Source organism: Dicentrarchus labrax, unplaced genomic scaffold (assembly GCF_905237075.1).
Source record: "Dicentrarchus labrax unplaced genomic scaffold, dlabrax2021, whole genome shotgun sequence".
Lineage (NCBI taxonomy): Eukaryota > Metazoa > Chordata > Actinopteri > Moronidae > Dicentrarchus > Dicentrarchus labrax.
This window is the reverse complement of record NW_026136709.1, coordinates 16,289,229-16,314,938: the sequence shown is the minus strand read 5'-3', so window position 1 is coordinate 16,314,938 and position 25,710 is coordinate 16,289,229. Positions and strand designations below refer to the sequence as shown.

At 40.7% G+C, this 25,710-nt stretch overlaps 1 protein-coding gene across 1 annotated transcript in view; it reads right to left on the bottom strand.

Moving 5' to 3' along the window:
* plxdc2b (plexin domain containing 2b) overlaps positions 1–25,710 on the bottom strand; it is a 94,949-nt gene that overhangs the window by 44,820 nt on the left and 24,419 nt on the right. The window contains exons 2-3 of the mRNA XM_051411343.1: positions 12,528–12,751; positions 2,641–2,787 (exon numbers count right to left, since the gene is read on the bottom strand). Coding sequence (XP_051267303.1) covers positions 2,641–2,787; positions 12,528–12,751 — 371 coding nt within the window. The remainder of the gene's footprint in view (positions 1–2,640; positions 2,788–12,527; positions 12,752–25,710) is intronic.

Below are 25,710 nucleotides of genomic sequence, written 5' to 3'. Positions count from 1 at the left end.
GTATTATAAAAATTACTCTTGGAACAGATGAATAAACTATTACATCACCACAAACGAAGACTTGCATGCATTCATTATTCCTGAACTCAATATGCTACAGTCACATCGTAACCACTGCCAGAAAATGTTATGGAGCTAGACCGTCCACAGTAAACATGCAGCTATTATAGATGATCCTAGATTATGCTGGAGGGAGTAATCCCAGTGGCCAACCACACTGAATCTCACAGACCATATAGCCGATCTAGAGTTTAACTTTTCTACAATTCTGTGATGAAGTTGACCTCTGCGGCTGTGTTTTGTTTTACGACCTTATTGGCCAGTTCCTCTCAGTGTCTCTGGCAGGCAGCAGTGCCAGGAAGGAACAGTTTTATGCAGCTTCTCAGGACTTTAACTGCCATCATAATAGAGTCTATTTGTTTAAAAATGTTAGTCTGCTGACACAGTGGCTGAATTTCAGCACAGATGGTTTCCACTTCTACTTGCGCTGCAATCTCATGATAAAATGATCCAGCCAAGATTTCAATATCGCCTTCTGACTCTGGATTGCTTGGCCGGTCTTTGAATTGAGAAATTCACTTATTGATTATTAAAGCCAAAGTCAGAGAAACCTCCCACATCCCTCTTATACTATTAGGAAGAAAAGCATCGCCTCTTTTGAGGGCAGTTCTGTGGCTAAATAGAATAGCTTCCCTCAAATTGTATGGTTCAATCCATCATTATACGACTGAAGGTAGAGGAGCAGAATACACAATGTGAATCTCTATTCTATCTCCTCTCCAGCTATTGTTCAGCCTGTATAGTCTGTGACTGCCCTGCTGCCATGCTGCTCTGTCTCTCCAGTCCGTCTACTGCCGCTGCCTTGTGTGACTTCATCAGTATGCACCTCACATGGGTCACCTGCTTGTGAAGAGGTGGAGGAAGAGGAGCTCTGAAACTTCACTGCAGAGAGAAACTCTCTTATAACTGTTTAAATTGCTTAAAGGAATATATTTTTTTCCAACCACATTGCCATGGCTTTAATGGTAGAGGAAACAAATGAGTGTGGTGACATTTTATCAGAAACCTATGGTCAATCTAAGAGCTGGGGCTTGTGGGTTATGAAATTTGTGTCATATTTTAGCATGATAAAGTCTGTTCCATACTTTACTAACACATACACATATACACCTATCTCTTCTTTGTGTTGTGGGTATTGAGTTTATCTTTCTCTTCCTCTTTGATCCCATATCACTGGCTAAACTAACCGGCTGCTATGCTCCAGTAGCTGAAGACTGATATGATTGGCGTCGCTGTGTCTGTGTTTGTGAGAGGATTAAATCTCCAAACGCAGATTGGTACTGAAAATTGAAAAAGCTTAAAGCTTGACTTGTAAAGTCTGATGTAATATATGTATGCAGTATTTGTATTTGTTATTTATGTGAAATAGCGTAGCCTACGTCTTTGGGACGCAAGACAGATTTCAGAAACATATTTTGATAATAAAGTGAAATCAAATCAAATTGGGGGCCGTTTGCTGCATCACTTAGCATCTGGCTAGCTTAGCTGTAGTTAGGAAAAAGTAGTAACTAATAGGATTTAACACAGAGCCAAGATGAATCTGATTTCTGTGTCAAAGCTGGAGTTCAACTCAACTGCAACTGTTTCTCCTTTGCTCTTTCAAGGGGAGGGTGAAGCGAGGGAGTTGCAACTACACCGCTAGATGCCACACTGGATCTTTAAATGTCTTAACGCTGATCGTCAGATAAATTAAATGGATGCTAGTTTGATAATCGATCAATCAACAAAGTAATTTTTAAGCAAAAATCTTCTGGTACTGAAGTTGTTTTCAGATTGTGGCAGTCTAGTGTGAGTTAGTGCAGACTTTGGACCAGCGCACTGGGGGACCAGGTAAAGCCCAGCAGCACCTCTGGCGATGAGCGAAGAGAAGGTTCTTGGGTGTGAGGAGCCACTCTTCCCATTGATAAAGAACTGTGATAACCGGACTTCTGCGGGTGAGTAACCCTGTTTTCATTTCACATTCAGCGCATGGCATCTTGTTATTGGCCCACCACTTACCAGCTACTACCAGACCTGCATCAGGGGGCTTATTTTCAGGTATTTGCCTGCGTTTTTCTTAAGATTGTGTGCATTTTTATACTGTTGAATCCATTTAAGAAGGTTAATTCAAGTGTTAAATGTGTCTTTAATGCACATTTTTTGTATCTCAGCTAGTGTAAAGTTGAGTTGAGTATCTCCTCACAGAAGGAAAGGAATTAAATCCTCAGCTGGTGTAATTTTGGGTTTAGTAAATCAATTATTTTTCAGGGTTGAAAATGTTTTATGTGATCTTTTCTGCACATGTGAAGTATTCAGGAGGTTTAAATGTGCATCATAGGTGAGCCGACACATAATTTGAGTCTTTATTTTTCGTACAAAATAGACAGACACCTACTACAATACACATATGTAGTGTTAGTAAACAAATCTTGGGTGCTGTTCTTAAGGTCTGAACAGAAAAGGGTTAAACTTAGCTAATGACAATAAGCAACTGACCCCCAGGTTTGGGTATATTGGGTACAGTAACATTCACAATTGGTCCGACATCCACAGAGGAAAGGACACCAAGGAAAGCTTGTTGCGTGCTGTTTGTTGACTTACCGCCGCTTGTCTGTGTGTGTTGGACAGAATCCCGTGGATCTTGACTTTTTCCTTGTCCATCTGGTCGATATTTACCCACAAGTCCTTGCTCATGGGATCCGACGGGCTGTAGGTTTTGGACGTGTAGTAGTCGTGATCCGTATCCTCCTGTAGAAGTGACAAAACAAAGATACTGAGTTAGTGTGAGGAAGCGTGGTACAAAGAAAAATTATCATACAGCTTGAAGGACAGAGTTGATATTGCTGTGTTGCTCTGTGATAGAGTCTGTGCTCGTATTATAAGGTATACAGCGTGCAGAATATATAAACACATATTTATAAAGACATCCTGTAACTCATTGTTCCTCTAAGCTGCTGTGAGCCTAAATCAAAACACAAGCGACCCTGCCAGCAACAATTTGTAAGCAAACAAAAACAATTAAAACCTCTACACAAACTTGTACACATTGAAAATCAATAATGTTGAGTATGTTTAATCCTACTGCAGAACAAATTACCTGCTGAATTAGATTATGTTACAATGCAATCATTTCCATTATGTGTGCTGCGTGTGCATTCCCTTTGTCCTTTCATTCAACTCTATGGTTTTCATTAGGGCACAATCAGCACACAAAGCGGTTTTAATGTCTACTAATCAAATCAAATTAAAAAAAACAAAAAATAAAAACCCAAGAAGCCAATCGACTTCTTCTACTCTTAAAAAGCCCGTACCAGACTGCACAGTCAGGGATTGCCTTCTATAACAGAAACATTTGTGGACTTTTATAAGCCATGTGGGAGAGGCCCGTCTGCTTTTATTGTTTTCTGTACAGAATTAGGAAGAATGCTCGTGTCGTGCGCTTCCTATTGCTCGTCTCTTTCCCTGTGGGTCTAATGAGATACCTTGCGGCTGTGCCTTTTATCTAAAACATTGTTAAAGTTAATGTTTTGCTGAATGTGAAGTCAGGGAAGTTTACACTGCGTCTGGCTATGATCTCACTAATAGGAACTCACACAGCTCTTTGGATGCTGTTATATATATATATATATATATATATGTATGGGGGGTATTATTCTGAGCTACTGCGCTTCGGTTGTCAAAAGGCCATGAGACAAACATTAATTAAAGCACAGTCTTTCCCTGTTCAGTTCATTTTGCTTCAAGGATTCAAATTTCCCTCAGAGAGTTACAATCTAATACCTCAACACATTATTCAGCCTAGAATATAAGACAGTAAGATAATGTTTCAGCCTTAGCAAAGCCTCCGTGGGATTGATAAATATCCAAATTCCAAATGGGGTTCAGCCATGTAGGTGGGTGTTACTTTTGATTAATTTGTAGATTTAAACAAACATTGCCAGGAGCCTTTCATCACAGCTTAAAGTGCAGACAAATCGTGTCAGGAAAAAAAGGCCCCTGCAGGCAGCCTTAGTCAGCACATTACTTTCAGAATAGAAAACAAGGGCGCTTGTAAAAGGAGCAGACACAAATGCACGGCTGTAAAGCTTCCTCCTAATCAGCACAAGATGTTTTTTGGTCTTGTGGAGAAGGAGGGAGATAGAGGCTCCTCAAGAGGTGAGAGAAGCCAGCTGGCGGTTCTTGCCTTCGGGGGGGAGCGAAGGGGAAGTTGGGCAGGGTTCATTCGTCCAGCTGCGTGTAGGTGGACAAGACCAGAGAAACACACTCACAAAAATACACAATTATATAGAGAGATCTGGTGGGAGGAAGGTAGTGTGTCTTTAAATCGGGTCAACTTGTGCCAAAATGTGCCAGCGAGTGAAGCGTGGTACTCAACATGAGTGTGAACCATCGTGTGAAATGTGTTACAGCTACTGGGAAGAGAAGGTAGAGCACATCTCCATCCAAGTAGATTTACAAAGCATGGAGTCATTATTATGCGTTTGAAATTAAAATTAAAAAGTCTAATCTAACTACCAGAACTCACTTCCATATTAGTGCTTTCAACAACTCCAAATCGGTGTTAAGGACCTGTAGAGCTAGCTTGGTTTCAGAGCTCTGACCACATTACAGATGTATGTATAGGTCTGGTTTTGTGCACATTGACTTGCTGTTTCTTGTATCTTTTTTCATGATGGTACAGTGACTGGCTTTAATATCCAGACTACAAAATCCAGAGTGGTTTGTCAGACGCAATGAACTTTTCACTCAAGGAAAAAGCTTGAGCAGTAGAATCACTTCTGTCATTTTATAAATGTGAAATGTTCGGTGCACAAATCATCCACCGACAGCCAAATATTTTGAAATGGCAGTGATATACATTCCTGCTTTCATACAGTAAATGAACCCCAAAGGTAGGCGTGGTTGGCTGAGGACCTTTATTGCATGTCATCCTCTCTCTCCTCATTTCCTGTTACCTCTGTAGTGCCAGTTATCAAACACACAAAGACAAAAACACCTAAAAGGTCATAATATGTTTTACAGTTTCCAACGATGTCATGGGGATTTGGGGACTATATCTGTCTTATTAATGTATTCCAGAAAGAAAGTGACCTATAATGTATTTGAAACATATATTTTATGCAATTGTAAATAGATCAATACTACAATTACGAGTACATTTCTGAGGTACATTTGCAACAGTGCATCCCTCTTACTAAAATACAAACATTTTAATAAAAACATGAACAAATTCTTATGCATGTATATGCATTTTGGATATAAACTGTATTGTAAAGGTATGTCAGATATATTTTCATACCCTATGGGCTAAACACGTTCACAGCTTCAGTGGGATAAGCTCCAGTTGACCCTCAGAGACGCTCTGGATGCCTGAGCTGGAGGCTAACGGACGATAGAAGGTCACAGGATCAGCGAGTGAGAGGAGAGGAGGAATATGACCCTGCCACTCCGCTTCAGTAGGTGGTCTCCTGCCCCCGTTTTCATCTGTCCGTCATAAACTGAAATAGTGCAACTAGATAAAGGCGGAGGAAACCAAAATTGCAGCAAATAACGTTCTGGGCTCTGGAGCGCAAAAACAAACCGTAGAAAAGATTCATTCTGTGTGCGAAACCCATTCCAAATTCACTCCCATCTCTGTCTGAGGCATTTACTCGAGCTGCCCACCACATCAATATTGCATTAAACTGAGACCTGAATATCTTGTGCCAACATGTTTTCACTTCTGAATGGCTCCTTAACACAGGAGAGTCCCTGAATACAAGAATGTATTGCTTCGCCTTTATGAGATTATCCTTGGTGTTTTACTTAAAGAAAATAAGATGTTTTTAAATGTTTCTTAAAGCTGCTGTTGAAGACGGAGTCGTGGCTGTGATTCACTAATGTTTGTCAGAAAAATAAAGGAAAACCATAATCCCCTCAACTGCATGTCCCTGCTCCTGAGAAAATAAAATGTCATGTGTCATTGCTTTGAATAAATGTTCCAATATGTTGGGATTAAGCTGCAAGTCAGCTGTCCCCATACTTATTTTTTCTAAAGAAGTACACATTTAAATCCGACTGCGGCCTGTTTTGAAAAAGCACTAAAAAGACGCCATCACTCATGTGTGCAGCTCTTCATCAGCTGATAATGCCTGTGATCCATTATTCACCGCTCCGCTCCATCTCCTGCTTGTTGTAGCAGCTGGATGGTGCTGGTGGTGTGTGTGGTGAGACTCAACAATGTGAGAATACCCACTGGTCTGTGCTGCACGAGCCAATATCTGATTCCTTTTAATAGTTGTATGGATACTCTAGTATGAGCCAAAATACTGGACTCAATCCGAAACAGACCTGTGGAAAACATACACGACCTGACGTGCATTAATTAATTCTTACTTGTGTATTTGACGTATTGACACAGACCACAGAAATGAAGTGAGCCCAACCTGACCTGAGTATAATTTGGATCCAGTCTGACTCTGAGATGGTAAATGTACACACATTCTTTACTCAAATAGAAGTACAGATACTAAAAAGATTTGAGTAAAAGTTGAAGCAGTGATTCAGCTTCTTTACTCAAGTAAAAATTTGGGTTTCTCTGAAGGACATAGGGGGTGAGTGTCCTTTTATTGTTTGTCTTGTCTTGTTACATTGTTTTTTTCATGTTACTGTCATGTATCGGTCTTGGTGTTGGCAGGACGTGATGCTAAAAAGCAGTGCTGTAGTCTTGGACTTAAGAGTCCGGACTTGAAATGTTTGTTCTATTGTCTCGGTTTAATTCAGTATTCGCCACTAGTCATCAAATAGTCATGTGTCAGTGTGGTGTTGTGAACAATGAAAATACGGAGAGATAAAAGTAAATAAGAAGTCAGAGGTGAATCCAGGCACCTGATATATAATTAAAATGTGCTTCTGGTCTCTGGTTTTAGATCTCATGAACTGGATTTGCAAGCTGTCCGCAGAGTTCAGACAGAATGTGGTTGCATTTTAAAGCGATGTTCGGGGGACGGTGAGGTACAGAGTTCACTACTCAGTGAATTCACAAACTCGCTGCCTTTGCTGTCTTTGCTCATCTGTAGAAATGACTGCAAAACCAACATGTTGGCTGAGCCACTGAGAAAAGGCTATGACTCTAACACAGGACGATGATGCACAGTTGAAGACTGAAGTGGACTGGACACATGCTGAAAATATAAACCACTTCATGGTTCATCTGTAGAGCAGCTGCCTCAGATAGATAGAGTTTAAACAGTGAACAACATAAAGACAGTAAACATCTCTTTCCAAACACATTTTCCTCTGGGAATCTTTTAACAAATTTGACAAACTGAGACACAAAACAAACAAAAGGGGGGGAAAAAAACCTAATTTGCATTCACTGCAGGTTTTGAATATGGAGCGTGGTGAGGGCAAAAGCAGCGCTGGGGAATCAAGTGAAGGAAAGAAAATTAGCAAGCCGAGCAGCTTGCTGCCTCGCTGTGTGAATTCTCTCCCTTAAGAAATACACAAATAAACAGTAAATGTAGTGGAGCATGTAACCCCAACAGGGGCCTCCTGAGCTGTGAAGTACCAGACATCCAATAACAAGTATTCACCATAAACCACACCCTTATTGCTACACATCAAAGCAAGCAAACACCACCCCCCCTAAAAAAAAACACCAATACACTGCACACTGATATTGGCATGTCTGACAGTGGTTAAATTATCAGGACAGACTCTCCTTTACTGTCGATGTGAACAGCCAGGCGTGAAAATGAGACCATCAAATGTACACATCATATCAGAGGGAACACGAGGAGTTATGTGTCCCTCTTGGCTTCGCTTGTGGTGTTGACTGGGGTTGCAATATGATACGGGATTCGTAAAAGTCTGCACAATTAATCATCCGAGTGGTTGCCATGTGTGTGTTTTTGTGCGGTTTGTTTGCGCTCCTCGTAAAGACGGGGCTTTAAATGGTGCCATCTAACAGCTGTAAGCAACCTTCTAGGGTAGTTTCTCAAACTTGAGGTCAGGACCCAGTGCTGGGCTCGCTTGCTATGCAGACAGCGTTTTCAGGTGATTCCTCAGACTGAGCTGCTTTCGTGACCACTAATAGCACTAAAAAATGAAAGGGTCACTACAGGTGAAAAGGTCAAATATGGCAGTTTGAGTAAGTTTTTAGTGTTTAGTGTTATCAGATGCCAAAACATGCACTGGTTTAAAGTAAGTATGAGACAATGTTTTACAACTCTGCAAAGTTATCAGGGCAGCCATCATTTTATCCACCAATTAATACATTTACGTCTCAATATACAAGGAATGTGCAGTAAAAAGTCAAAAAATCTGCACACTTACATCTGCTTAATGATCAAGCAATTAACATACATTTACTAACAGTAAAGAGGTACTTCTGTCAAATTAAGAAAACACAAACATTTTTCAATATTCACTCACATTAACACAGTCAGAACAGGCCAACCCAACCAATTAAGGCCATGTGTTCTGGGTCCAATAATCATCATTATCAATATCTATCTAAACCAAAATGTTTTGGTTTCTAACTAAGTCGTAGAGCGTCTATTACGAGCCTACTTTGGGTATTACTTTAATTAAATGTGAAGAATCACACAGGAATGCCAGTTTTTATGCTTTATTTTGGAAATGACCAAACAATTTATATTTGAAACAGAGTAATGTGTGTATCTAAAATTAAACATATCCCTCCATGCTCATGCAAACAAAACACGGCACGAGAATAAACATTAAATACTATTAATTTTTTACAGTACATGCCGACCTAACAGCCGGGGTTATGAAATGTCTGGGACCGATAAAACATGATCCATGAGACGAGGTTGATAAACTGCTCTGAACCGGCAAGATAAACAACAAAAACACAACTGCAACCGCCACGAGCCACAGCTGACAGCATGTCTGGACTAGCACAAATTTGGCTTTCAGTGATGAGACTTTGCTCAAACTCAGTGACACCAACTCTTCCAACGTTGCCTTATTCTACCTCACAGTGACTTGAAGACACCTTTAGTTTAATCTGGGTTAATGATCTGGAGAGCTGGTACAGTGAGTCACAGTTATTCAGGGGCGTCAGACAGTCTGCTGTTAAGGCCCCGGTTATAAACCTGTATGTCGAGGTGAGAATCTATTGTTGGAAACTCGTGTTATGGCACCAGTTCACCTAAATACAGGCTGACCTCAAAGCAAAGAAAAGATGTTTTCAGTTCTATAAAAGAGGAACCCTGATTTATAACTAAGAAACATTCAGTCCACCTTAAAACAACTTTGCATGGCTGAAAAATGCTCTTAGGATTGCATCTCTGTGTATATATTTGTGTTTTCCTTTACCAGCAAAATGTACAATGCAGAATTTAAAGGAATAGTTCGACATTTCGGGAAATATTCAGTGTCTTCCCGAAAGTTAGATAAGAAGATTGATACCACTATCGTGTCTGTGAGGTAATGTGACGCTGGAGCCAGCAGTTAGATAGCTTAGCTTAGCATAAAGACTGGAAACGGGGAAAACAGCTAGCCTAGCTTTGTATGAAAGGTAACAAAATCCAACTACCAGCAAAAAACTATTTTTAGGGTTAGACTCCAGGCTAGTTGTTTCCCCTGTTTCCAGTCTTGATGCTAAGCTAAGATTCATATTGAACGGATGCATCAAGTGTATTTTTTGCAAAATAATTCCTTGAAAACAAGACATTTCTGACTGTAATCAAATTATCTTGTTTTTTTGTTGTCAGCCTGTCCAAAATAAAAGAGTAACCACTTCCTTCTGAAGCAAAAGTCATCAATCATATATAAACAATCAATCGCACGACAGAGCCCAAAGACACGCTGCATTTAAGAGATTAAACTTTTTCTGGACAGGACATTTGGTTGCAAATCACCAACTGAAAAAGAGTAAACACATTGATGAATGGCGGGTGAGCCAAAAAAGATAAATTATGACACAAAATAACTTTTGGAATGTGTTAACCATCAGAGATATTGGATGATATACGGCTTTCTGTGAGTCTAAAGGGAAGAGGTTTTCCTTGAGGTGGACACACAAGTCCCTCCTCTGTCTGTCTGTCCTCAGTTAAAACTCCTTCAGAGCAGAAGAGACGCGTCTTTAAATCCATTCAGCTCACTGCTGGGTGGAAGATTTCAGCTTTACAGTTTCTGCCCTCTGAATACGAAGGCTTTTCTCATGTCAACAAAGTGTCGGTGGCAGGTGAGGGAATGTGTCTGTGCGTTGAGTAATGACAGCGGGAATGACAGGGTGTTTGTGCCGTGGACTGCTTTTCCATTCGGCAACAACAAAATGAGCCTCAGAGAGCGACAACAAGCGAGGGAGGGACGCGTTTGTGTGATGGTGCGAGTGCGTGTGGATGTGAAGTGCACACGTTTATGCATTGTGGCTGCGTGGAGTGTTTACGGCTGATGATCAAAGCTCCCTCCCCTCCTCGCTGAGAGACGTCGGGCTGTGAACCTGAGATGATTAGAAGCCACAGGAAAACTTAACGAGCTGTCTAAGCCCGGGCGGCTGCCATCATTATGACAGAACGCCTCGATGCTGTTCGCCGGCCAAGGCGCCACAACATGGGGACACGGGCCATGCCTTTCATTTACATAGACACAAACACAGGCCGAACCCAGCTATTAATCTGTAGCAGTTCCACCAACTACCTGGAACTGTGGGAGGCCAGGTTCATTTCCTGTTCTGGTCTCTCCAAGGTCAAGTTTTAGAGGATCCAGTCCCACGCAGAAGGTAGATGAACACCTGAGGGCTGAGATTAATTTGATATAAAGTATTAATCCTCAAAGGCCCCTCCTAGTCTTCTTTTTCATTACCAAACATCCATTCTTCTGGTGAGATTTATAATTGCTCCGGGGAAGAAACCAAAGAGTATTTTTAGGTTCAGCTCAAGAGAAGACTTTATCGATTCATTCTCTTTAAATTAGTTGGCTTCTTTTATGAGACAGGAAGGTTTACCGCGTGAGCCGCTTTGTTCAGCCGGAGCTGCACTGATCTGAGTCACAATGAAGCTGAATTCATTATATAACATAAAACCCTTCACTTGGATTAATTCCAAATTTTAAGTTCCTCCATTACTGTAATTTATGTTTGATTACTTTTGTGGTCCCCACTTTTTTAGAAGTTGTTTGCATGGCATTTTTAAGAAGTTTTCTTGACAATACAGGACACAAACGGTCATATCATTCACCGGAAGGCCTGGTACTGACACATTTAACTCTAGTTTTATTCCTCCTTGATTAAGTGTCTCAAGTTCATTACAATTAGGTGGTCAGTGTTTATGGGGCAATCCGGTTTAACTCGCTTTGTGGCGCTCCTGGCTGTTCTAACAGCAGCAGATTTTTCCGCTACGGTCTCTGGCAAATTAACTAAAGTTTGCTATAGTTTTACTCTAACTGTAACATCAATGACTGACACTCTACGTCTAATACCATAGTGCAAGTGAGGGGCTAAAATGAAATTAAAATTTCCAGGACAACATGGATTATTTCCAAGATATTTGTTCATTTTTATACATTTCCTGATGTTTTTATGACTGGAAAACCATCCTTTAACTTTTCAGGTATTCCAGGTTTTCCAGGGTGCATAGAAATTCTGACTTTGTTCATCATAACCTAAAGAATATCAGGGTCAAGAACAAGACAAAGCCAAGAACCAGGAATTTAATTTGTAGCTCAATTTTAAGCCAACATAGACAAAGAGTCCTTTAAATTCTCAGAAAACAATCTACAATTTCATGACAACTGGACAGACATCAAAAGCTTCTGAACAGCTACTAAATGGACCTTGAACCCAGGGGAATAGAAATGCATGTTGGAAATCTGCATATTGTCAATATTTTTGAGACCACCCATAAATTCTCAAATCCTGTTTTCAAGGGAACTCCTGTCTCACGCTGTTTACTTAAGGTACTAAAAAAAACCATCCCCATTACGTTTTCAGAAGTCGCATATATCCGAGCAGAGTTTCCCAGTCATCATTAAGACTGGAAGTTGATGTGGATAAAATAAAAGATTCAGACGAGGCAAATTAAATGAGAACACCTGTGTGGGAGGGCTTTTTTTATGGCCGTTGCCAAATTACACAATTAAAGTGATGCTGCAGCAGTTTACTGTAGCATTGCACCTCAATAAATTTGGAGGACTTACAAAAGATGGGTTAAATAAAATAAAGGGTGAAAATCAATGCATCAGGCCAGACTTTAATTCACTTGAATTGGCTGAGCTCCAAAAACCCTGGGTGCTACACTACCCATTATGCAACTGGATAGTCTCCCATTTAAATCCAGATCTTCAGTTTATAGCGCATGCTTTCTACTATAAATCTTCAGCCTCCAAACACAAGCAAAGACAAATCTCATCAGGGTTACTTTACTAGACTTTAGGATGTTCCCCAGGGCCACAGAAGAAATGGAGAAGTGGAGAACCAGTTGAATATTTGCATACAGCAGAGTAGAAGTTGTGCGACCTTGGTGTGAATCATCACCTACCTCTATCTGGGAGCTGTTGTCCGTGTCCTCTGCAGACAGCAGGCCTGGGAATCCCTCAGTCTCCTCCTGCGCAGGGTCCTGGTCCTGCTCCTGACTGGCCCTGTTACTGTCCATGTTACGAGGTTTCGGGGGAAGCCATCTCCTCCACCGGTGACTGTACAGCTTCACGTCCACTGCTGTGTCCTCATCTCCCGCCTGCCCTTGCATGTATGAGTAAGAGACCCCTGGGGAGACCGGAAAACAGAAAGTGTGAGTAACAAAAGAGAAAATCAGTGTAAAATCACCTTAAAGCAGTAATTTTATATTGTTAGGTCACCACAAATATACTTATATGCAGCGTATTGCAAATTGGCGGGTCGTATAAGCAAAATAATCACATAGGACAATGATATTTTTACTCTCACTATAGTCAAATCACAGAGGCGGGGACCGTTCAGGCCATTAATCTTGTGCGGCTCCCTCATAACTCTCTTTTCTTTTCTCATAGCTCTGGGGAGAAATCTCACTGCCTGAAACAGATGCACATTAGGAATGACTCAGCAGCCATCACACACACCAGTGGGCCACAGTCAGACAAAATCACCCCTATCCCTGTGTCTGAAATGAGACGCTGACAGGTGAAAAATGGTACTGTGTTAATATGACCGGATTAACCGAGCCTGGGAAAGACTGCTGAAATTGTTACGTTATCTTACGTTATAAGAAAAAGTTTCCTGATTTAGAATTAGTCACAATGACGAAGAAAAAGGCATCAAACAGAAGATCAAATGTTCATCTTCAAGAGGTGGAAATAAAAAAATACTTTGCTGTTTTGAATCACAATTCAACAATCACGATATAAGCTAAACAACTTCTTCAGTCTAGAGCTGCTTTAACACCTACAGTAACCATATTTGTTGTTTCAATTGGTGTAAAAGCTGTACACAAAGCTGGATCAAACAACCTGACCAAGACCCTCTGAAAAGCTGTTTCTGGACAACCCTCTGAAAAGGTGGGTATAACTAGTCTGTGTATTTTAGCAGATCCTCATTAAAAAGTGAGAATTTAGAAACCACACAGCAACCAATCCTGTTTCTTCCATTTCTTTCACTGCAGCCACATTGACAGGACTACCTGCTGATGTGTCTGAGGACATTTTCTGTTTATCAGCCTCTTGAGCGCAGACATCAACCAATGCAGATTTTCTCCAGATGACATTCACGAAAACTGTCCCCTCAACAAACTAGAAGGTGTCACAAAAATTGGGCCAGTAGTTTTGCTGTAATCCCGCTGACAAACACCTCTTGGTTTGTTGGTAACAAGCCAGTATGGACCTGAAACAGACCAACACTAAAACTTAAAAAAAAAAAGAACAAATCAACCAAACCTCTTTATAACCACCTCTCTGCAACAGATTTATCACATCATGTTATCTATTTCCTCACTGTCCCTACTAGTGCAATAAATATATATGATAAACTTTAAACCTGACAAACACCGCATGTTCTCCGCTCGCTTACACAGGCTTTCCCCTTTAAGATCACGTGGAACAGAGGCGCTAAATAGCCTGTAGGTATGAATGAGAGCCGAGCAGAGATGGCCTGTTTATCTGTTGGTCCTGTGATGGACTGCAGGCTTGTTTCCCTTCCTTCAGGCCAATGTTCAGTATGCTTGGATAAGCTCCCGCTCCCCATGACCCTAATAGGATTAAGTGGTTAAAGACAATTAGTAATAAACTGTATTTTCATAGCACTCATCCAAACAAAGTTTTCAAAGTGCTTGCGTGCTGTTGCAGCTACAAATAGTTTTGGCTTTAGGCTAGAAAATACTGCTGATTCCTCTACTATTACTCTATGTTGCCTCTTTTTTATGAGACAGAGGTCACTGGGTTTAACTAGCAAAGCGCGTTTTCCTCTCCTTTCCCCTCTGCCACTTTTCTCTCACGCTCACATTTCTTTCCCCTTGTCGTTGCCTCCTCTCTCCTCTCTCCTCTCTCTCCTCTCTCCGGGCCCCGAACAGTGGCTCTCGGGAGAGGAGAAGAGAGGTGGTGAAAGCAAGTGAAGGCGCTTCAGATGCTAATTCACCCAAAGTGGAAGCTGACAGATTCACTTTATAATGAGCAAAGCAAAAAGCAGACCAAGAGACCAATCTGCTCTTTGAGGTGGGTGTTGATGTACACTGGAAGAATTAAACTGAGCAGAAGGCACCCAGTACGGGAGAGGGCTGAGTGCAGCTAATTGTTTTTGGAGCCAAAGAACAATTAAAAGTTAATCTCTCACCTTCAATCAGTGATGTTAAACACAACAAACTAAGCAAGAAACCCTAGTGTAATTATGGAGATCCACTTAAAGACAAATCACAAAATCAGCCACAACAAACTAAATCAAAAATTTAAAGGCTTTTTTTCTCAGCAGTGCTTAGAAAAACCTGCTCAGTGGCTTTTATCCTTAGTGGACTCGACTATTGTGATGGAGCCTTTACAGGTCTCTCTATAAAGTCGTCAAAACTAAACACAGAGAGGCTTTTCAGTGTGCCACTGCCTTTTATAAAATTTAATTAGAGAGTATTCATTCATGTCTTGCACTACACTGTACCTGCACTGTCGTTTTTATTCTCCTGTTTAAATGTTGTTTAATGTGTTTAATTCAATTTCAGCATATTTTGTCTATTTTATACTGTGTTTCTTTTATATCTTTTATAAATTACTTTTTATGCGTTATGTAAAGCATGTTCTATTACAAATAATTCGCCTTTTCTTACAACTAGATCCTTCTTTCTCTGATGTAAGGCCCTGAAAAGATATTCTCACAATCGGCTCTTTGATTCTACATGAACACATCTTTATATTATCTGCCAAAGTTACATAAGAGCTTGTATTTATGCTGTTCCCTGTTCTGTGTGGGTGGTAGGGCTGCATGATATGGTAAAAACTTCATATTGTGATTATTTTGACAGATACTGCAATTGTGATATGATTCACAATTTGTGTAGGAATTATAATTTTTGAATCACAAATTAAATTTTCACTGAAAAAACATTTAAAATCATGATGATTGGAAGATTTGTAGGCCTTTTCAGAACTGCAGTACTTCAATATAATGCTGTTTTGTTTCACATTTGGCCTTTATCTAAAAACTGCACTTGGCCATATTGTGATCTGACAATATTATGTTTAATTGTGCAGCGACAGTGGGTGGGGTGGGGCACTTTTTGAAAGGGCATAAATGCTTTGGCTCTTTTTTGAATCCTAATTTAACAAACTATAACAGAATGAATCAATAAAATGATAAAAGCCACAACTAGATGACATAGGGTTGTTTCTTTGGTGCCACATGCCTTTATGCTAGCTTTAAATTTGAATAAAGTAACGCCTCCAGATTCAAAACCAAATTTTCAAATAGTTAAGAATAAGGTATTATAGGTACCTTAAGGAGTTTTTTAAGCGTATCTCATAAAGCTTCACAGACAGTAAAAATGCAATGGAAACACAGTTTACAAACACAAAAGAATAAAATTAATTAATGAAAGCCCTAACTGCTAAGAGATGCTGAGTCACAGTACACAATGTTTGTGCCGTGTCAATTACCAGTTGTCAGCTAGAGTAGCTCATAATTGGCAACTTGCAGCAAAACAAAAATACAGAAACTGTATTCTGCGTCCTTAGCGCCAAAATAAAGAGTGAAAGAGAAGGGTACGTGACATAATATAAAAACTTTCTTTGATCATGAATATGTTACTCTACCATTCTGTGGTTTATCAGTAAAGTGTATGAACCACACAGCAGACCCGAGACACCTGTCTGGAACCTATTATTCAGCACTAATAGAAGAAAATAAGGACAACCCTAGGTTCCTCTTCAGTCAGAGTCACAGCTCTATTGAGCCACATATCTTCATAACCTTCAGTAGCAACGACTTCATGAGCTTCTTTTATCATAAAATTATTACTATTAGAGACAAAATTAATCACCAAATGCCCTCAACAGGTATCACTGGCTCTCCAAGTTCAGGAACTTTAACTAATGTAAACTCAGATATATATTTAGATTGTTTATCTGCTATCGATCTTCATCAGTTAACTTCAATCATTTCTTCATCGAAGCCATCAACCTGTCTGCTAGACCCGATCCCAACTAGGCTGCTTAAAGAAGTCGTACCCTTAATTGGCACTTCTTTACTAGATATAATCAATCTTTCTTTATTGTCAGGATATGTACCACAGTCCTTTAAAGTAGCTGTAATTAAACCCCTTCTTAAAAAGCCCACCCTTGACCCAGGGGTTTTAGGCAACTATAGACCGATTTCTAACCTCCCCTTCCTCTCTAAGATTCTGGAGAAAGTAGTCACCAAACAGTTGTGGGACTTTCTACATAACAACAGCTTATTTTGAGGATTTTCAGTCAGGATTTAGAGTTCATCACAGCACAGAGACAGCTCTGGTTAAAGTTAATAATGACAACTACACAGGGTGAATTTTCATACAACTCAAATGTATAAATTATATCCAGGATGAAGCAATGGCTAGGTGCTATTAAATCCTACACACTGGGCTGTTTACCTGTGTTTTACTCGCATTATAGCCTACATGCGGAAATGCCACCCTTAATACTGCTAATGGTAAAAAATTCCCGAGGGTAGCTAGGTAACCCATAGATATGGCAGTCTCTGCAGAATCAACGTCTCTTTCTATGTGCACCATCTTGTTATTTGGTGTCTGCAGCAGCTCTGCTCGCCAACTATTCGCTCGCTTGTCTCATTCTCACCATACCACTAATACCTCCTGACACTCACTCTATCCCTAATGGTCATTAGTCACACCCATGTGGCTCAGTAGTAGCTCAGGCAAACTTCCTGTCAACAGCAGTTATATACTCTAATTCAAGAGGCACCTAAACATTTATTTTCATCCATTTAATGGATCTTTGTCAGTTCCTCAATATATACGATAGAAAGCTGGCAAACAGCGGATGCTTTAAAATACACCATGACCACAACATAGGGGCCTTGAATAAATGGCTTCTCTTTTCCCAGCATGTCCCTCTATGAACAGCCATGATGAGTCACCCTTCAAAGGAGCACATTCACCTGCATTTCTCCTGTGAACGCCACCCCTGATTCAGCGGCTGCAGATTCTCTTATTATCCAGGGAGAACTCAGGGTCTTTTGTCAAGCATTTGGGAGGGCACGAAGGGCAGACCCCTGTGGGACACCTTAAATAACCGCCCAGCAGGACAAGGCTTCTCCTCAGGGCGAGACTGCTCCTCGGCTTTTGTGTGAAAGGAAATCTTTCCACTCTGCTTTTCTTTCAGTGCGTCTGAAAGCCCCCGCATACCTTCACCCTGACTCTGTCGAGCCGCCTTGTTGGCCGGACTCACGCCTGTCAACACCTCTGATTCACAAACACCGGAGGGACTGTAATTTGGTTCCACCTAAAACCTTTCAAGGACGTTTAGGAGGTCGTAAAAACCGCAGAATAAAGGTGCTGTCTGCACCCCTTCTTTCATTCGGTTTCTGCTTGTTTTCCCCTCTTTTCTCTCAGTTGCCACCTGACTCAGTGTTGCTGACAGGAGACTGCCACACATGACTGGCAAGTAGAGGAAGTGGGATGCTTCGATGAATTTGTGCATGCTAGTGTGTGTTTGTGTGTGTATGGTGCATAATTTTAGAAGAAACAGGACGAAAAAAGGCACATCCCTCTACAGTTTCTTAGCCTTTCTATCTCTGGGTGTCAGAGTGCTTAATTTAGTGCCCACTGAAAGCTGCTTTATCAGTGTACCAGCAGACCCTGCCAAGCACTCTGGAGGACCCTCTCTCTCTGGCTCTCTAACAGTGCTGACTCTATGCAGATCAGCTCAACAGGGTCTGAATGGATGAAGTTGCTGTAACTGCTGCAGAAGCCCATCGTTTCCTGGAATTGCGCTAATTTTAGCTTCAAAATAACAGAAAAAAATGTGTGATGAAAAGCAGAACTCAACCTATTCTTACATAAAGAACAGACGATGTGATTAACAATAGGATCATGAGAGAGAACATTGCAATTTTTTCTCCATTCAGCGTGTCTTGTTCTCTTCATTAGCAATGATTCATAGCGAACATTTATCAGCAGAGGCACTCCATCATTCTCGCACACACACTCACGCACGTACATTTTCAAAGAACTCGGTAATGCCAGCAAACAATGTTGCTCTCAGCAAAACTCGAGAATAACAACAGAAAGTCCTTAAGCAATGTGAAAAGCATCTCCCTTACCCCTTATGGTACAAAATCTAGTCAGGGTTTTGTGAGATTTCTGCCTCCACTTTAAAACAAAAGCAACTATTCTTTCCACAAACATTGTTCATTGAACTTAACTTCAAATATTTCCGTAAGAGCTTTCATTGGAGTGTTTATTTAAAGATTATTAATGTTCTCAAGGAGCACGCCGTCTGGGTCAGTTGAAGAGGTCAGAGAGTGACGGAAACAGTGAGAATAAGCATTTTGTACTCAGGATAGAACAACAGAATGATTGGACGTTTGTAACACAAATTAGTGACTGAATTTGGGCTATTTCTCATGCATTTATCATTGTTAAGTCTACAAAACGTCAGAATATGGTGAACAAATGCCATCACATTTTTCCAGGGACCTCAAATTGGTGGGTTGTCTGACAAACTTTCCAAAACCCAAACATATTACAGTCAAAATGACATAAAACAGAGAAAATCAGCTAATCATCATTCTTGAGGATTCAATTGATTGTTTTTATTCAATGTGTTTTCTTTGTATATGGACAAAGATATAACATGAGCCAACGCCACACACCACATCATTTCTAAGCAACACAAGATATAAAAGTTAACAAATGAGGAGGCTGGTGCCTGACGTAATGTTCGACACTGACCCACAAACGGGCAGAAACCAAGTTGTATTCAGGCATGCAGTGCAACAGTAACTGAGATGCAAAACACAAAAATCCCAACAGAGTGTTATCAGCGTTGGCTGATGCTAAAATGACGAGGCAGAGGCAGATAAGCTGAGACATTCAATATGACTGATAAGTTAATAAGCTGGGTCTAATAGGAGACGGCTGCTGGTTTGATCTTGCGACTGACAAGATGTGAGTTCTTGAAGAAGCTTCTCTATCTCCTACTGTGTGCTAATAGATTATAGTTTACATACAGCAAATTAACTGCAACACTACATGCTTCATTTTCATAGTAATTGAATTATTTAAATGCACAGCGTGAGTGATGCCAAGTAATCACAAGTGCCGAGCCTTTTAATGTCTATTGCCTGGGGTTGAGAGACACATTAACCATTACTGCTGCCTCCACATAAAGCAGAATCCACACAAAGTCCAGACATGCGACTGTCTAAAATTATTATGCAGAGCAAAGTGTGCTTTTCTAACCTGCCATAGCTTGCTTTTTACACATCCTCTTTTAAGAAAAACGCAGCCTGTCATTAAGCAAACACATAAAGTCGGAAAGCTGACTGCAGGAGAAAGTTAAACACAGGTAGACAGAGAGGCAGCACCTGCAAAAGAGATCCAGTTTCAAACAGCGCTCATAAAGTGATGAGCAGCGTGATAAAAGAGAGCATTTAAATAGATTAAATGAGAGATACGTCTCTCTGCCGAGTGTGGACAAAACACAATTCTTCCCTGCAGAAAATTCAACTATACGCCAGGTTTCCCTGCAAAATGTATGTTGACTCCCTCCAGACAGAGGCATCAAGTGAGCTTCCTGCCTGTCATGAACGCCCCATTACACAGCAGATTTGGTTTTGCCAACAATTAGTCACATCTTTCCAAGTCAAAGCACTGCAACACAAACATCCCCGGAGGTTCAGATAGACTACAGATAGACAAAAATGGAAATAAATAAGTTATTTTTTAACATTTTCATTGCTATAGACCTAAAACGATTCTTACATTCTCCAGTTGTAAAAATGTGTAGCCATCACACACGTAATTATAAAAATGCATGGACAGATGTCTTTGCTGCTGGCTTAGAGGTATGCTTGATCTGCGTTGAGAAACTAGCATTATAAGGCTCAAATATGTTTTGCAGCTATGAACAGTCTATTTTTGTTGTTTTTTGATAGTGAAGGTCGCCGACCCCGATCTAGACAAAGACACATTATAACTTGAGCACATATACTAAAGGACAGTTAACCAGTGACTTAATACTGAACTTTGATCCTTCTAGCTATATCAGAAAAGTTCCTGGCAACACCACAATCAGTAAATAAACAGGGAACAGAATAATCTCTCACCTCTAAATAACACTGTGTGGCGAGCAGGCGTTGTTGTATGTCACCCAAATGAGAAGAGAGGCAGGTGTGACGGGGAGGGGGGCTATAAATAAAAGCCAATTTTTGAACCCCAAAAGTGTTAATTACAACCTGCAGAGCGTGGAAGGTAGAGGGAACTCATTAGAAAAAGACTAATGTTGCGTTTACTGTGCCTGGGGTAACATGGCGCCCATGAAGAGGAGGTGTCAGAACTGCATGTTAGAGGAAGGAAGGAGGCCGGAGGGAAAGAGACTGAGGGGGAATTAGGAGGTAGAGAGTGTCCAGCTCCAGGTCCAGTGATTTTTAATCAAGGCTTTAACCTTGAAGAACATAACTGTTCTTTAAGCAGAAAATTGCTAATTTCCCTTCCAAGCGTCTGCTAAAAACAACTAAACACACTGGACACAAAATCCAACCAGGCTAAGCCACAAAGCACCCAGTAACATACCCGAGCACACAGTATCAAACCCCAAAACACAGGGTTTAAAGTGCTGGAGTAAACCATCATGGGGTCTGCTGTCACCGCCGCGGCTTTCTTTATGTAATTGGTGGTTGTCTTGGCTCCGGTGTTGGTCAGCCCAGGAAGTGTATACAAAAATACTTTGGCAAAGAGACAAACAGACAGGCACGGAGGGCTGCAGGCGGACAGAAGGATTACAAAGAGAAGTGCGCTTCCTGAGTGACACAGGCATTTAGGAATTCAGGATTCCAGTCAGGCACAGAGTCTGTCTCATATTTCAGGAGATTGAGTGATATATTTTGCTAGTTTTAGATAGTTTGCTCTCATTCCACTTTTCACTTTGCGATTGAGCAGCACAGCCCAGGAGCCCTCGAGGCCTTGAATTGCTCTACCATGAGAGAGCTCGGGCCTGGCAGGCAATGTATCACTGGACACTGGACCCCCTGTAACAGATTATTTCTCCTCCCTCCAGTGCAGACCATTACCTGTGGTAATATTCCAGTATTCGTGCAGGTCACTGACTAACCGCGGCAAAAAAAAGGTTGTCTGCGCAGAATAAAGCTCTGCCTAAATCTCTCCATGAAAACACAAAATCTGTCCTTTCACTGTTCCCACAGACCTCTTAGTGCTTGCTTAACAGACCTTAAAATTGGAAATGGTCACATCTGTACCGGTGAATAGAGAGGGATAGGTCGGACAAAAGCGTGCACTTTTAGTCTGATACGCTACATCACAAACAATGGTCCCGCTTTTATCCTCCGGGCTCACACACTCTTTAGGAGAGTTTCTGTGGATAGAAACACACCTACACACCCAACATCTGAGACGTACTTAACACACTAATCGCTCTTTTTGTCAGCGTGCCCCTCCAAGAGTTGATCTCTCCATCATTTGAGTTTACCAACTCACTGACCCACTTGTGTCGTGTACATACATCATGGTATACTCAGTAAATTATGTAATTGAATCCATTTATATTAAATTTTTTTATTAATCTCTGACAAAAAACAAGGTCACAGCAGTGTTTGAAACTAAATCATATGAAATTAATGAAATGATAAAATGAGAACTGAGAAGAGACAATGGACTTCCCATGGACCTTTCTTCAATTAAGAGACTCTTGTTACACGGTAACACCAGTGACATGTAATTTACATCATATATTTGACAGTTATGTATACATTATTGCATTTTAAATGATAGAAAAATATGTTTTTCACTCACATACAGCCCTAGCCCTCGATACAGGACTGTGCGGACAATCACTGGAATTCTATATAACTGATTAAAAAACAAATGATGCCAAATCGATGGTCCAAGGAGGTGTAATTGTTCAAATGACGTATTGCTTTATTTGAAAATAGTAATCAATTGTAGCCCTAAAGTGTTTTTCCAGTGTAATATTTCTGTGAAAACTACTTTAGAATCAAACGTGCGTCCAATTGCTACCACACCTGTTATGAATAATATTTGTAGATCAATCTCACAAAGCACAGATGCATTTTTGGACTCAGTTGCCGTGTTTTGATCACATCACGTACTTTCATTCAAACCAAATCCTTTGGCTCAAATGTAGTAATCACTGTGTCACAAACAAAGAGAAAGCAAAAGAAATCCAGACACTATTATCAGAACAGAACTTCCGTGGATAAATTACGGCCACTTTGCACATATTGATCCACGAGGGTCCTTCAGGCAAATTGACCGGTTCTACATTTCTGTTACTCTGAAAGCAATCGATCTGAGAGGTTACAAACAGTGTGCATGTGTAAGAAATAGCATGGCTGAGCCAGGCAGCGCCACTCTAACTGAAGATTGATTCCCTGTAGCATCGACAGGCTTGCTCTGAGTGCATGTGTGTGTGTGTAGATGTATGTGTCTGCAGAGTGTTCATTGTTTATGTGTATGTGTGCGACTTGTCCCGCAGGTGGAGATTGATTGACTGAGTGTGAATGTGAGTGTATTAACTGTGTTTTTTTCCACTTTCTTTCTGGCCGAGGGCTCCAGGCGAGGCCATACGGGGCCCTTGGGCCTGTCCTCGTCCTTCCTGCTAATCCATCAGCATCACCGAGCTTCTAGCCCCTCCGCCCTGTCAAACCTCTCCACACTCCAATGTTCTCTAAGTTGAGCTCTGTGTAAACACACACCGACAGGTCGAACTCTTGGACCTGCCATTTCCCACAGTTAAAAAAGAGAGTCCAGCTGTCTGAGGAGGACAATCATATGGATTGCACACACAGTAAATGTACTGTTATTGGTTTATTTAAACTATTAAATGTTCCTACCTTGGTTAGAACTATTTTAGGACATCCTAAACAACGAAGAAATATCAGCTAATATACTGTTAACAGATCCTTTTCTCATAATAATATGAATTTTTTAATGTTTAGTCATCGCTGCATCCTCCTTTCTCAGTACAGTTTCTACTCCATCAGGACAAAATCGACTAACAACACGTACTGTGGTTGTCAGACTCCACAGTCGGTTCATTTTCCGGCACTGAAGGCAGCCCTCATATCCACTTATGAAATTCCTTATAATCAAGTAATTTTCCTCAAATTTTAAACATGTGAGTGAGACAGAACCCCTCAAATAAAAACACGCATTACACGTGTTTTTCTCCCAGATCTGGATCGTTTCCCAGTGAGCAGATGTAAACATATAACCCAGATTTTTTTATGTTCTGCAGAAAAAGGTCTTAAAGCTAGAAGAGAGCAGATCTCGGGCTGGGCAACAGATGGTGAAGCACCTAATGCAATACCCCCACAAGTGCCAGACAGAACCAGTGGAGATTTACAAACTTCAATAAAGTTTGATAGTATAGCTAAAGTTTTCTTATATAGATTTATGCTAAGTATTTTTGTGTAGTATAGTCTCAGTTTTCTTTAAGATGCATAGAATAGTGTAATGGTATTTTGACCAAGTGTCCTTGGTTTACTTAAATGAATAAAGTTAAGTCCAAACTTCTCAATTTAAACATAGTTATTTCTTTAAACCTTTACAAGCAACCAGGCTGAATTTAATTCCAACAAGTAACCGGTATTGTTCAATTTCTCACGTTTGTGACAAACCAAATTTCATGGACATCCATTCAAAATTAAGTGAGCTACAGTCAATATATAGTGAACTCTGCATCTCTCAATACACATTGTATTTGTGTACTAGCAGATCTTGACCTCTCCAATATGGCCAATGAAGTATCTTTTGCTGTCAAGATGGCGGTGAAGGACAAAAGATGGGGATTTATTCATCTCGTATCATGTCTAACTTTAGTGGATCATAACATATCTGGTACCCAATTAACCTGCAGATGCACCAAATCAAGATGAGACCAAACATTTCTTTTTCTCTATTTGAGCCACAACAAAGGCCAAATGTGGCCTAGTTTTTAGCCTAGAAGTTGATCACTTGTGGCCCCCACTGGTTGGTTAAGAGGTGTTAGGAGTCAGCAGCAGTCAATATAAAACAAAGCAGTCAATAGAAATGGGTTTCTCAAGGTTTTCAAACTGCAACAGCAACCATGAGAGGTCCTTGACCATAAACTCATAGATGTGCACAAAATATGAGGCTGATCTGTCCAGCAGTATGCGAAATGCGGACAGAATAACACACGCACGCAACCAAATGCATGCTCACCTCCAGGCTCATGCCTGGCGGAGATAAAAATATGTGGAAAAACATATAACAAACTCCTAAAAAACTGGCCAAATCCCATATCCTCCCACCAACGGCCTCCAGGCACACACCCCCACAAACCGGCAACAACAAAAAGACTAAATAAATCCAAAATCTACAACACCAGCCTCCTAGAGACACACTACATATTTTGAGACTCTGTATACTGAGCAGGAGGAGGGACAAAGAGAAAGAAAGGACCATTTGCTGGGCGTGTAGCTGCCAAACCCAGTCCAGCACATTTCTTATATCTGTTGACAAACTGTAAGCCACATCCAAGTCATACAGAGTCTGTAATTGCTTCAATCTCTTCCCATTCAGCAGTGGAGACTGCAGCAACTCACAGAAAATCAATATTAAATATTATTTACAACCCAACCTCCTCGCCTCGCCGGGAGTTTTGTTGTGCAGAAAGAGACCTACAGAGCAGCATGTCACCAAACAGATGGCTGATTCTCTCCACAAATCCCATTATAGAGGAGATTGTGTACGTAGAAAAGTGTTTCTCGTTAAGACTCTCAAACTTTCATTCAATCAGAAATGAACATTGACAAATATTTGCATTATCAATTGGATAACAAGATTTCCTAATTAGCTTTGCAGAGAAAATATTAGATCTGAGTTCTGCTTTGTTCTGACAGGACAAGTGACAAGGTTTCTTTATTTGTCAAAGTGTGCAAGCTTTATTAAATTAATTAAACACACAACTCATCAGATTTATTTTGCCCCCTACACTTTTCCTGGTAATTGTAATGGCACTTGAAATGACATGGGCGACGGCAGGAAAATTTTCAGC